The 13,911-nt window shown below is 43.5% G+C and overlaps 1 protein-coding gene across 2 annotated transcripts in view; it reads left to right on the top strand.

Moving 5' to 3' along the window:
- The first annotated feature begins 774 nt into the window (after nucleotides 1-774).
- SMAD7 (SMAD family member 7) overlaps nucleotides 775-13,911 on the top strand; it is a 42,010-nt gene continuing 28,873 nt past the window's right edge. Inside the window, exons 1-3 of one of the 2 annotated variants that reach the window (XM_032781527.2) lie at nucleotides 775-2,874; nucleotides 4,086-4,139; nucleotides 10,807-10,878. In XM_032781527.2, coding sequence (XP_032637418.1) covers nucleotides 2,376-2,874; nucleotides 4,086-4,139; nucleotides 10,807-10,878 — 625 coding nt within the window. In that variant the 5' untranslated portion in view covers nucleotides 775-2,375. Of the gene's footprint in view, nucleotides 2,875-4,085; nucleotides 4,140-10,803; nucleotides 10,879-13,911 lie in introns of both variants that reach the window. The other variant, XM_032781526.2, reaches the window with a different exon arrangement.

Below are 13,911 nucleotides of genomic sequence, written 5' to 3'. Positions count from 1 at the left end.
CCCTCAGGCCAAAAAGTTTGCCTACCCCTGGTCTTAGGCCTCCATCCTGAAGTCAGACACAGGGCCTCTGAACAGTCACAGGGACTGACACTGAACAATCTGATTCCAGGATTTAGCTCTGGCTTTTCCTGGGTATTTTCCAACCCCCCTTTTATCACCCATCTGAAAAGCATCTTTTATGCAGGAACCTCTTGTAATCATTATACATTTTCTTTAGGAAGGGCCCAACCCCCTGCTCCACCTGCACTCTATTAAAAACAAATCTGCCACTCACTTCAGTGCAAAAGGAGCCACAAATAACAGTAATAATCTAGCATTCAGAAAAACAAAAATGCCAAGAATGAGAGTGCAAACTCTTTTTGAATGCGAATGCAAACCATGTCAACACCCCCCCCCCCCAATTCTCTCCAGCTACCCCTAACAGCAGCATGTCACTGAGAAATAGCCTCTCGAGTTAATCTCCATGAGCAATCACTTCCTTGGTGCACTGTGTCTTGATCACTTTTTAAAAAAGATCATGGATGTCTTGGTTGAATGTGATGTGAATTCTATACACTTCCCCTGCCCGCTCTCCTCCTCTCCCTCCAGACTTCAGAAATAAAAAAAAATAAAAAAATAGCTTTTAGAAACCCGAGCTGTTGTTTGCGCAACACAATCACTTTTTTTTTTTAAAGCGACTGGGTGTCTAGACGCCCACGTGATTGGGGGCCGGGGCTGGGCAGCGATACTGCGCACTGCGAGTCACCGAGGCAAAGCAGCGAGGAGGCGGGGGAGGAGGAGGTTGTTGGCTGGCTAGAGAGAAGAGCTGGCGGATGGCAGCAGCAGCAGCCCAGACGCAGAGGCATAGAGAGCATGGGCACTGCTAGGTAATAGCCACCTCCATTTGGAACCCCCCTCCTCTTCGCAGGCCACCCCCTCCAAAGGACAAGGAACTCCCCCCTCTCTCGCCTAAGGGAAGAAAGAAGGTGTGCGTGGGGGAGACAGGATCGTCTGCACTGAGATCACTGTGAAGGAAGAAGGGAGTGGAAAAAAGGAGGGGAAGGAGGGAGAAAAAAGCAAAGCAAACCAGGCGAGCCAAGCGAAAGGAGCTGCTTTTTTTTTTCTCCTTCTTCTGCTGTGTGTGTTGGTAGCCGATGCAAAGGCTGGAAAGGCTGCCTTGGAGGAGGGGAGCTGCAGCCAGAAGAGAAGGAAGAAGAGCTAAAGGCTGCCTTAGCATTGACTAGAGAGAGAGAGCGAGACAGCAGAGAGACTGGGGGGGCTGGTGATCATTTCAGCTCCTGCCAGTATAGGATCATCCCCTGTCACTTCTCACCCGTCCGTCGCATTTATTTTTTAAGGGCTGGGTGGGAGGAGAGGTGGGGGCAACTGTGTTTTTTTAAAAACTGTCCCTAGCTCCTGGTCTTGCTGAAAGACAGGCAGACAGAGAGGGAGCGGATCAAGCCTTTTGGAAGGAAAGACAGATGCCTCACTTTTTTAAATACATAGATCTGTATTAGCAACCGCCTCGAGGATTTTTGCGTGGATTAAAATCTTTGATAAGAAGGGGGAAAAAAGCATCAGGACGAGTTGGGCTTTTTTTTTTAAAAGGATGTAACATTCTTGGATGCATTTTTATTTTTAAAAACATTTTGATTATTAATTCAAACTTCCAAATTTTAGGGTTTTTTTTTTAAATGCTACGTTATTTTGGCTCTTTTTAAAAAAAAATCTACCCTATGTTATAGAAATTCCTTTTTTTCCCAATCCCCCCAAAAACCCTTTTTTGATGGAATCTGTGGATATGTTATTACTAAGGAAATAGTTTTTGGTGTTTTTTTAAAATCTTGTGCCTTGGTTTTGCAACAAAAAAAATTGGGGGGTGGGGAAGACCTTTATTATTTCTTTTTCTTTTTTATTTAAAACAGTCATCCTCGACTGAAACCAAATGTGATCTAAAGGTTTTGCAATCGCTTTGACAGACCGGCAACGCGAGAAGATCTGTTATTCCCTTATCTGTTTTTGGGGCATGTTTTCTCCAATTCTTCTGTTACACTGAACATTGATTCCCCCTTCTCCCCCATGTCTTTCAGTTTATATTTTTCCCAGTTCCTATATAGAGGTGGAAAATTCTAAATATAAATTGTAAGATTTTCAGTGGATTTTTGAAGGATTCAAGAGAGACAGAGGAAAACCCCCAACCCTTTAAGAGACTGGCATATGTTACAGATTGCTTTGGCTCTTCCACAACCACCACCACCACCACCAACCCTCCTCCCCACTGCATCCCTATCGTTTCAGGCTGCTTGTGTTTGCTGCCTGGACTCGGATCCCGGATTCTTCATGATTTGCGGACGACATGCTCGTTTTTTAGCCGGGAAACCTTCTTCTCGTCCCGCATGTTCAGGACCAAACGATCGGTGCTCGTCCGGCGACTCTGGAGGAGCCGTGCGCCCGGCGGCGGGGAGGAAGAGGAAGGTGAGCCCGGTGAAACAGCAGCGGACAGCCGGGCGCATGGCGCTGGAGGCGGCCGGGGCTGCTGCATGGGCAAGTCGGGGAAGATCACCAAGGCTCACCTCGGCTCGGAGGCGGAATTGAAAGCGCTGACCCACGCGGTCCTGAAGAGGCTGAAGGAGAAACAACTGGAGGTGCTCTTGCAAGCGGTGGAGTCCAGAGGGGGCGCGCGGACCTCCTGCCTCCTCCTGCCCGGCAAGGTGGACTCCAAGCTGGGTCAGCATTGGTACTCTCTCCCTTTGCTGCTGTGTAAAGTATTCAGGTGGCCAGATCTCAGGCATTGCTCGGAAGTGAAGCGGTTATGTTGCTGTGAATCTTATGGAAAAACTCACCCGGAGCTGGTCTGCTGCAATCCCCACCACCTCAGCAGGCTCTGTGAACTAGGTATGGCTGAAGGCACACAGAAGCTCCGGGGTGTGTGTGGGTAGGTTGGGTGGGCGAACGGGGGGGGACTGTTGTATGAACAGAAAACCGGAGAGAGATAGCTGCCTCTCTTCTGGCACGGCGGGTTTTCTTTTTCGTCAACGCCGTGTGTGAATCCATACCTGCAGTAAAACAAGGATGTGATTCACTACTGTATTTGTGGAGAAGGCAGTGTACAAAAAGGGAAATGTGTAGGTGCCTTGAATCCTTCAAATGATATTCATAAGATAATTTTGCCTTATGCAGGGCTGATGTTTTGCAGAGGGGTCCCAGGGCACAATCCTAATCTAGGTCTGCTTTGCTTTAGAAAATGAACCCCTTGAGCTAATGTTTAACAGAATTTCCAGCCAGTCCGGGATTTATAAAGCAGCCCAACATTGGAAGTTAGTGGTTCACAAATCCTCCACCACCCCTTAACAAGAGAACGCATAATTTATGGGTTCCAGTTTGTCCGCTTCAAGCATGCTTCCCTCTCCTGCAGTCAGCAGACTTCGCTTTCCAAATAAGACCCAGAAAAGTTTCACAGCGTTTGATCCGCTAGTGGCCAAAAAGAAAAAGAAGGAAAGTTTTCAAATGCCATTTTCTTTTGTTAATGGAAATGGGTTTCTTTTTGGCACGTTTAACTCCAATGTTACCTATCCGATAGCCTAAAAGAGCTATCCCTGACTTGCATTCCACCCCCCGCCCGTGTTTAAACATTGCAATTACTTGAAAACTTTGCTTAGTTGGTGTAGAATAGAAATCATCCAGTTCTGAGTAGTGGCTAGAGTTGTGGGAGGGGGAGAGAGAGAGGTAAACGGCAGCACTTGATTTTTTTTTTCTTGCCATTTCTTTTTTCCCTTTTCTGTGAAATGTTAAATGTGTGTGCAGCTAGCAAGGATTATCTGGCAGTCTGGATCAGTTGGTGATTTCCAGTGCTGGAGTGTTTTAGCCGAGCCAAGGAGGCCTGATCAGACAGCCAGAGTAGCAGATAGCAGGGAGACTGGCGCCAGGCGGCCCCTTTTGTTTATCTGACAGCTAAATATCAAGGCAATCACCGCCTAGCTGCCCTGCCTCCAACCCCCAGAGCTAAGACAAACAGTTTTGCTAAAAGAATGCCACTGTTATCATAAGTTCCTATCTTTTTTTCTCATGGCTCTGCCTTTATTTTCTCTGTGCTTTTCTAATTCCAGAGTCTCCCCCTCCACCCTACTCCAGATATCCAATGGATTTTCTCAAACCAACTGGTAAGTAGACCTTTAAAAGTAGGCTACTGTCTTCAGATAAAAAGGGAAAACATGCCTTTCTCAGGGGGAATGTCTCCTTCCTTTGTTATAATTCTTACGCATTTCACTTTTTGGCTGTTTCTGTGGGATTTTTGCCCCTTTGCCACCCCAATGATTTAGTGTATAATTTGGCTAAGAAAACGTCAAATTTTAAAACCCAGAACTATAGTAGGTAGTCCATTTACATTGTTGCCTCTTCTAGATGTACTTGCACCAAGTAACTTGAACACTCAGGATGGGCATGCACATAAAAATAATGTGAGTCAGTAGGTTTTGCCAACGTTGCTTAGTGAATATCTGCAAGAAATATAAAGTCGTCCTTATTCAGTTTACAATTGTAGGTAGTAAACGGAGAATGCATGACTTGTCAACTCACTGTATTTGAGTTCTAATGAACTTAGATTGGTACAAGGTACAGCAAAGGATTCTAGGAACATTAATTTTTTGTTGAATAAGGATACAAATAAGCGTTGGCAAATGTGGTTGTAGAAATCTTCTGTTTACAAAAAAATAATCTGTAATTAAGCATTACCAAATTAAAAATATATGGAGGGGAGCTAAAAGTTTCTAACACAGCTCTTCATGCATCTTGCTTGTAATTGAATGGCATCATGCCAGGGCAGAAGCCCATTTGAGGCTGGCACCAAGCTCTGTTGCGGTTGTCTGCATAAACTTCTGGTTGGCAGCAAGCTCGCCCTGTGTTAGATAAATAGGACTGGCACTGTGGAAGGAGACAGGTTTAGTGAAAATCGGAAATGGGGATGAAATCAGGGTGGTGCAGAGCTCCACCAAGCCTCTTCATATCTTTCTGAGGATGAATGAATGAAGATGAAAGTGTTGATTATACCACAGTTGTTTTTCTGGTTGTGTCCTAAAGTCATGCACCACTATATGTAAGCTTAGTACTTTACTTTTCAAAAGGGAGTTTAAAATAGCTTTGTTCCTGGGTTTGTTCCAGTTTCAGGGCAGTTTTTCTAAAATAGCTGATTTTCTAAAATTATTGCTATTCAGTTTGTTGGAGTTGGCTGGTTTCTGAAGTTCAAGAAATGTTAAAACCCCGAGGGGCTTGCTTGATAGGTTTCTCTTTTCATTTTAAAGTGTCTTTCAGTAAATGCTATTAAAAGTGTGGGGGGAGGGTACTGTAAGTTATGAGGATATTTTAGAGACCCGGGAAATGGGCATAGGGCCCCATCCAGATGATGAGTGTCTCTTGTGATATCAACTTCCATTGAAGTTAAGGTACCTAGCACCTCATAGGAAAGTATTTAGTGTCTTCAGTACTGGACCCTTTTAACCAGGTTCATTTTATCCACTGTAAACTCTGATTAACATAAGGAGTTTTCTCTTGCCATGTGGAAATAGGCACAGCTGCTTAATAAATGAATGGGTTACAAAGCATATAAGATTTTGCCTGAGCGTTAAAGAACACTAGACAAATGTTCACTAATTAATGAGGAGATATCCATGTTATTATAGCCTACTTCCCTTACAAGTGCTGCTTACATTTACTAGTTACTTTGACTTTAAAAGATTGTTTCTTTACACAGGCAAAGAGTCTACTGAGTAGTAAAGAATTTTCCTATTCGAGAAAGAGAAATGAATAACAGAATGGTCCCATAGAAACTTCACATGCTTAGATTTGCATATGTAATTTCCCCCTGATAATGATTTTTTGCATAGGGCATAAACTAATTTGTAAAGTGTTCAGGAGGATAACAGCCAACCTAAAGCTATAGGAAAGAAGGGTTAATGATTGCCTTCAGCTTCCTGGAAAGATGTTAGGATAAATCTGTTAGCAGGGTTTAAATATCCAATCTACCTTTGCCAGGACCTCATTTTCAGTTAGTGGAGTGATATATTTATTCGTTAGCAAGTGTTGACATAAGGTAGCAAAATGTGTGTAAACAGAAAAGCCGCAGAACATGAATGTGCCGTTTCGAAAGGAAAAGTTCTTCGGATCAGCCAATAGGAAGTGATTAATGCTGCCAATCGGAAACTCAAAAACAACTGGTTACTCACCAAAAAGTTTAATTAAAAAAAAAAATCCGTTTGGCAGTTGAACTCTGAATAATGTAATACATGGAACAATGACAGAGACAAACAAAAGTCTATAAGTCTGTCATTGCAGGTGGTTGTTACAACTACTGGCCTCTTTTTTTTTTTTTTCTTTTGCTTCCTCTTTCATCAAAGCTGTTGTGGAGGGAATGAGATGGAGAACTTAATGTCTGTATCATTGCTGCCTTCTGTGGCAGACAGAATGGTGCTGGGATCCTAGGTGTCCCACGTTCCTATATTTCCAAGCGTTGTGTCAAATATTATTTGCATTAGGCTGGTTAAGTGAGAGAGAGGAATATTAGCTTACAATGGAAAGGTGTTCAGTCTGAACCATTTTAAGCAAGGAGGAATCCTGTCCTCACTATTCACCACCTTTGGGAAAATAAGAACAGAATATTGTAGACTGTCCAGGCATGGCAAAGCCATTTTACTAGCACAGTTAAAACGTTAGCAAAGATCTTTCCACTTACACGTTGACAATCTAGAAGAACTATCTGCAGCTACTGCTAAGGAGAAGTGTATCTAACAGTAACCTGGACATCTCACATTGGCATGAAGCATGGTAGTACCAATAATGATACTTACACACTTTTGGCTAGGTCCTGCAACCCTTCACACAAACACACAATTCCAACGCAAGTGAGGGGGACTAATGCGTGAAGAGGGGTTGCAGGATCAGGCCTTTACCTAGCACCACTCACGCAAGTATTTAAAAGCTTTTATAAACGTGAATGAAGTTTCCTAGCTCCCCTGTAAATTAGCTTATTAATGCAAAAACTGTACAGATGTGTCAGCTAAGAGTCAGGAACGTTAGGTGACTTGGCCAAGGCCACACGGAATGTCTAACAAATCTGGGAACAGACTCCAAGATGACATGCAGATTTGCTGTGATTTAAATGTTTTTCACTATTTCTCTTAGACCAGTGGTCCCCAACCTTTTTGTCTGGTGGGCGCCAGATGAAGAACTGTGGCGGTGGTCGAGCATCCTCCAGAATGCCGCCGAATTTCTGTGGCATTTCGGTGGTGACGCCTCTCGATGATGTCGCTTGTCGGCAGCAAGCGGCGTCATCAAGAGACGTTGCCGCTGAAATGCTGCAGAAATTTGGCGGCAACACCTCTTGGTGACGCCGCTTGTCAGTGACAAGCGGCGTCATCAAGAGGTGTCGCTACCAAAATGCTATAGAAATTCGGCGGCATTTTGGCGGATGCTCGACCGCTGGCCAGGATGCGGGCGCATTTAGATGCGGGCACCACGTTGGGGACCCCTGTCTTGGACAATACAGTGAACTGTATTGTCCTTATTAAGAGTTGAATCTGCAGTCCTTCAATCTTTCCCATTAGCTTCAGTGGTAGTGTTATCTGGGTTAGGACTGCAGATTCAGATCCCAAATGAAAATGCTCACTGGGGATGGGAGGTTGTCAGAGATGTCTTTGACTGATCAGGTATGCAGAATTTTAGAGGCAATGTGATTGGGGGTTCAGTACAATGAACTCTAAAATAGAGAGGCCGACATACTGTTTATCTAAAAAACCCAGTTGCTGTTCCATGCTGGTGAGCTTTAGCAGAGTGAAACGCATGTCCATGGTTTGTATCCATGAGCTGGGTAACCATGACTCTTTTCCAAAAGCTATCACCTGTGCTTGGGTATTGGTGGTCCCGCCTGCATGTTACTACTCGGAATGCTCTTCTGGCTCATAGCTAATTTATACTAGTTCTGGTGTTTGAGTTTGTGAAGGTGCCTGGGCCCACGATTTAACAGTGTGTATTAAAAGGTCCTATCCCTTTTCTCTTATTTCCTTTCACTCGCACAAAGGCTGTGTGTCAGGCTGACCTGTCTTTGCTGGCTGGATATGTTCCCTCTGGAGGCTGTCACAGAGGTCTCCCAAGAGCAATATGAGGTGCTTTCCCCCAACTTCCCCTAGGGGGTGAGCATGACCAAATTCTGGGGTAATTTAGCTCTGGCTCTAACTCTACACCTCCCTCCCCTCTGCATGAGAGAGTATATAGTCTGGGCACCAGACTGGATGTTCGTCCGCTGACTTCTGTTTGCAGAGGAGAGTTAGGATCTCTCCTGTGTCTGTCACCTGCATATTAGGATGCAAAAAACTACTCAGGCTAAGCATCTAAGGCCCGTGGATTGCTCCTGGTCCTCAAGTGTTGTTGATTCCACGAAGGCAGGGGACTGGACTTGATGACCTCTCGAGGTCCTTTCCAGTCCTAGAGCCTATGAATCTATGATTTTAATGGGAATTGAAGGTGTAGCAGGAGACACTGCACACCTCTCAGGGCTAGTCATTACACTGTTGATGTGAAGAACATGATTTCATGTCCTTTGGAAAAAGCTCGCTTTACGAAGAAATCTGAGGTGAAAGGACTAACATGTAGCAACTTCAAATGAACCACTCAATCTTGGAGCATTTCACTGGTATCAAAAAAATATTTTAAAATGACAGTGCTCCATTCCAGCCAGAATGCTTGGATGAGGCCTGGGTGAGGCTAAGCATGCAAGGCTCAACTAGCCAAGGGTTAACGCAAGGAACAGGAAAGGATCATCATGCCTTTTGCATTGCCTATGCCTGCTGGGGTGTAAGAGGGAGCATCAGCAGTGCATTCAGTAGTGGCTTATTCTAAAGCGAGGCCCGTGACCCAGCACTGTTCTCGGTTTAAATGAATTGATAAAAGGAATTTTCTGTTGGATATTAGGGAGTGGGATCAATTGATGTCTGGAGAGGGACCAAATCAGTGGGCAAAGCTATGCTCAGGCAAAGGTCCAGGCTTTAGGGAGAGTCTGAATAAGGCCTGATTTCTAATGTACAACCTTGGTGAAGAAACAGAGAGTTGTTCTTTGTGTTTGAATTCAAAATGTAGGGTTACTTCATCTCCACAGCAATTTTATGGTTAGGATTGTTTTTTTTAAGTTAGAAGAAGTGGACATATTGCTATGACAGTCTTGAGGAATAGATCCCATCTTGTTCTCGGTTCAGATATGACTAGATTCTTCTGCTAGCAATGCAGAGACATTTTTAAGTAACTTGGGATCTATTCCTCAAGACTGTCATAGCAATATGTCCACTTCATCAAGGTTGCACATTAGAAATCAGGCGTCAGTTGATCCCACTGCCTAATATCCAATAGAAAATTCCTTTTATCAATTCATGTAGAGGCAGATTGGAGCTGGATATGAAGCACTAGGTCTGTAGTACAAACCAGTACCATATTTTTGACACCTGCATTCAGAAAGGTTTGAATGTGTTGAGGGAAAGCATCAGCAAAAGCATTTGAGAGTGATCTCAAGGGAAAGATATAAGGGAGTCATCTGTTCAGATATACAAGTGGACAGGGTTAAAAAAAAGCATATTTCCTTAAAATATAGAAAACAAACTCAAAAACATTTAGAAAGTGTATAGTGTACAGTATTTCACAAGTAAGTCCATTTCCTGTCTCCCTATTGTTTTCAGTTTGATTAAGTGTATCCTGTTAAACTGTATATTCCTGTTATGGATTATACTGTACTCTAATAACATGAGTTTATACCTACACACATGTTTTTTCCTTAGGTTTTCAGTAGTGAGTGCTTGGGGGAAAAAACGTGGGGGACAAAAAACTCTGGCCATTTGGTGCTGTGGCCCTTGCTTTAAGAGATGGTTTGTAGCTGAAATAATGATGCAATTTAGGGTGCCCTAATTTTGCGTAACCAACTGCGGCAATTTGCCAGCAGCCTGAGGGTTGCATGTACACTTAGATTTTTTTCTTGACTGCAAATGCCTTCAACCACAGTATTTCCTTATGTTTGCATCTTTCCTGAGAGATGATGAAAAATTGCATGTGTGGGTTCGTCTGCAGTGAAAAAGGTTGATCAATGTTGACCTCATGCTGCCATTACAGAAAGGGGGCAGTTTTTGGACACCAGGGGGCCAAACTTTGCCCCTCCCTGAACTGAACACTTCTAAATGTCAAGAGGAATAGCTAATGAGACAGATTCCTTTCATCATAAAAGCCCCTTCAGTGGTGCATGGAAAGAATTTGGTCCAGGCAGGCCTTTTGGGTGCATACACAACACGTTGGGGAAGCCAAGTAATTTCCAGTCAGTGGAAGGGAAAATGTATACGAGTTCTTAATGAAACTAGCAAAAAAGACAGGAACAAAGGAGTAAAGTTGACATTGGACTATTTGTGACAAAAGTGGAGTATTTTTTTCTCTCTTACAAGTTTAATATTTCCACCTGGCCAACCTAGTTGTGTACTAGATTCAAAGTACAAAGCAGCCGTTTAAACTTTGGAGCTCAAAAGATGGGAGACCTGATTTCATTAACCTGTGACTTGGACAAAAAGATTTCAGCCTTTATATAATTTTTGCGTGCACTGAGTAATGATTAAGTGGTAATGTAGAGTTTAGACAAGGGTGATGAGTTTAGGGTGGATATATGATGATGAATGGCAGTGTCTGTGCAGACAATTAGTAATAGCTTCCTGTTGAACACTTTGGAATGTGTGTTCTGTTCTTGACATTGTTTACAGGGTGCTAAGAAACTAACATATATTCATTTCTTATTTTTTTCCTTTGCTGCAGCAGATTGTCCAGACTCTGTGCCTTCCTCCACTGAAACAGGGGGAACTAATTGTCTAGCCCCTGGGGGGCTTTCAGGTAAGACATTATCTGTGGTATGTGTTACTCACTCAGGACTCTTTACTTTTAGTGCATCTAAAGCTCCTTTTGGTTTTAGGCTGTGAATGAAGTAAGAATGATGCTGGGACAGTGTAAGATTACAGGTCACTTAGGCTGGAATTTTCAAAGGGAGAATTAGGTTCCCAGTGCCCACTCATTTTCAGCAAGAATTGGGCACCTGGGGATGAACGGATGGATGGACCATGTGGGGAAAACTGAATTTTGGTGATGGTTCATTATAGGGTATAGATTATTTATGGAGGAGTGAGCACGTGAATTACAACTGTATCCTTATTGAAAAATTCAAGGTCAGTCCCAGCCCATGCCTTATTTACACAGGTGGTCCCTTTGGTTTCAGTGGGGCTAATTGTATAGATAAGGAGAACAGTATTTGACTGGTGGTCTTGAATCTTTGTGGGTTTCTGTTTGGTTAGCGTAACTAGTTTCTGCACAGCCTTCTGGCTACAGTACATTCAATAATAACATCAGTGGCGTGTACAGTATTATACCCTTTCATGAGGACAACTAATCTCGTAGGTGTTTTCCATTCCAGCCATTGTGTTCTTGTATGATACTAGGCAATGGCTGCCTGCATCCTGTCTGTAATAGGTTAGCAGTCAGCTGAGAAATATTAGGGCAATTGTATATGCATTTTATACATCAGGGGCTATATTGTATTTCCTTCTTCATGGGACTGGCCGGGTGGATAGAGAGGGCACATGGGAGCCCATGCACAGCGAGCAGGTATGTGCAGTATGGCTCTCAGATCTGCGGAATATGGTAGGGTGGCTGGCTAGTAACATGGCATGATCTGGGGAGATCTGTTGTGGTGTCTCTGCACAAGGATTGCTGCGTTGAGGGGCGAACATTTGACTGCACCGTCTGTACAAGTGCATGAAAGGACATTTCCCATTGCCCTGTTCTCAGCACCCATCAGATCTTTTTCGCCTGATTTTCAGAGGTGCTGTGTCTCCACAGCTGGACACTTCAATGAGAGCTGCAAATCAGACCTTTCACAGGTATAATATGTTATTCACCTCCTTCCTTTCCCCACTACAGCTTTGCCTTTCAAGAGGCATGGCTGAGTCCTAAATGCAGTTATTAATACTATGGCTTGTATTGTGATCACCAACCATAATTCGTCTGAAAATCCATACCCGCGTGGTCTAGTGTAGGTTGGAAGATACTTTCCTCTGTCAGTGAGTCTCAGTGATTTATGATTTGTGGAGCATTTACTCAGTTCATTGCCCTGTGACGGGAATTTTAGAAATATGTACGTTGCTGGTTGCTGCTGGTGTGTGTGTGTCTTCCTTCTCTCCAGGAATTGCATTTGGTGTGGATGTCTTTAAGTGAGTCTTGTTTGTTTTTCTTTCAGTGTAATATATACCCTGCCTGTTATTTGAGAGGGAAGCATATTGTTTGTTCAAAGGCCCTAATGAGAATTAATCAAAGGAAGGGGGAGAAGGGCAACTTGTGGTTGGTCCTTTTTTTTTTTTTTTTTTTGCTATGGTGCTGTAACCTTTAGGAAAAATGGGGGGGTAAGGGTTGGAGAAGGGACTGGAAAGAGAACAGAAAGAGATTAAAACAACACAATAGTGATGTTAGATCATTATTTTTTTCTCGTGAATATGTGGGGTGGGTGGCAAGGATTGATTCCACAGGATACAAGAAATAAGTAAAGGAAGTAACAGCTTTAAGGGAGGGCTTCTGAAGGTTGTGTTATTGATAACATTCGTCTGTCTAGTCTGTCTCCTGAAGGACAGAGGGAGGTGGGGTTTGGCTGCAAGATAATACATAACTTGCCTATGATGTCTTATTAAGGAGTTTGCTATGAAGTTTAATGCCATAGAACAGCCAAGAACGGCAAAGATACCCTACAATGGGAAGGTTTGTTCATATAGTCTCTCTAACAGCTAGCTTCCGGCTTAAGCAATGCACGTTCTTTGTTGGGGCGTGAGGTTCTTTTGGGGGTGGTGGGTGGGTCTGGGTTAGTCCAAAGTTTTCGGCAATTTCCCAGGCAGGAACACTTTTACCATCATTATCCACTCTTTCCCCCCCCAATGTAATTGTAGCTATTTAGTTTAATGAGGAGCCAATAGGAGTGTTGACTCACTAAGGGATACGGTTAGCTACACAAACCATGAAACAAAGCCGAATGCCTCCACATGAAAGAGCATTTGCTTTGAATTTGCTCTGATTTACTGGCAACTCAGTTCCACACACAGAAGTGCAGCTCTGAAAATTCCCAACTGGAGAGACCCAGTCAAGCAAGGAAAATAAACCGCACTTTGCAGCAGTTCTCTAAAGCTAACTTTCCCTTTTCTTTTTCCACAAACTTTGGTAGCAGAACAGTGTATTTGAACAGGGCTTTAATGAGCTATTGTCAAGGTGCACTTGGAGTGTTTTATTTCTGTCTGAAGGGAAAAGCTGTATCTTATCTCCATTTAAACAGACAGTGGTGTCAGATGCCATACATAAAGCTCATCTTCTTTTCACTCTTTAGAACTGGTGAGTTATCTGGTGAGTTGCTTTATGACTTTATCCCAAAAGGATGTTTCACTGGATTAAAAAAAGCCCCAAATTGACGTGCATCTGATTAGATGGTTCTGATTGTCCAACTGCACAGCACTGGGATTGAATGGATAAGGATTGTGCTTTGGCCCCAAAGGCCCTAGCATGAGGAGTCACTCTGGCCACCACTGAGGAGCAGCCACCTCTGGGGTGGAAATTGGCAGCTGTTAAACAGTGCTCAGTCACACTACACACAGCGGTTGCAGAACAGGGAAATGAAAACTGAACCAGTTGAAGGTTAAAAGGTGGGATATAGGAAGGTCGAAATGCAGTTGCCCCAGATGAAATTTGAGAATTGGGCCAGGACCCTGCATTTAACATCCCTATTTCTGGGGAGTGGCGGCGCTGCCATGGCATCTTTAGAGACTGGGGTGTTGCAAGAACGATAATATAACAGAAGCAGTACATTAAAAAAAGCTCATCCAGTCCTCCCGAAGAATG

The sequence above is a fragment of the Chelonoidis abingdonii genome, chromosome 6 (assembly GCF_003597395.2).
Source record: "Chelonoidis abingdonii isolate Lonesome George chromosome 6, CheloAbing_2.0, whole genome shotgun sequence".
NCBI classification, from domain to species: Eukaryota; Metazoa; Chordata; order Testudines; family Testudinidae; genus Chelonoidis; species Chelonoidis abingdonii.
This window is presented reverse-complemented; position numbering and strand designations above follow the sequence as displayed.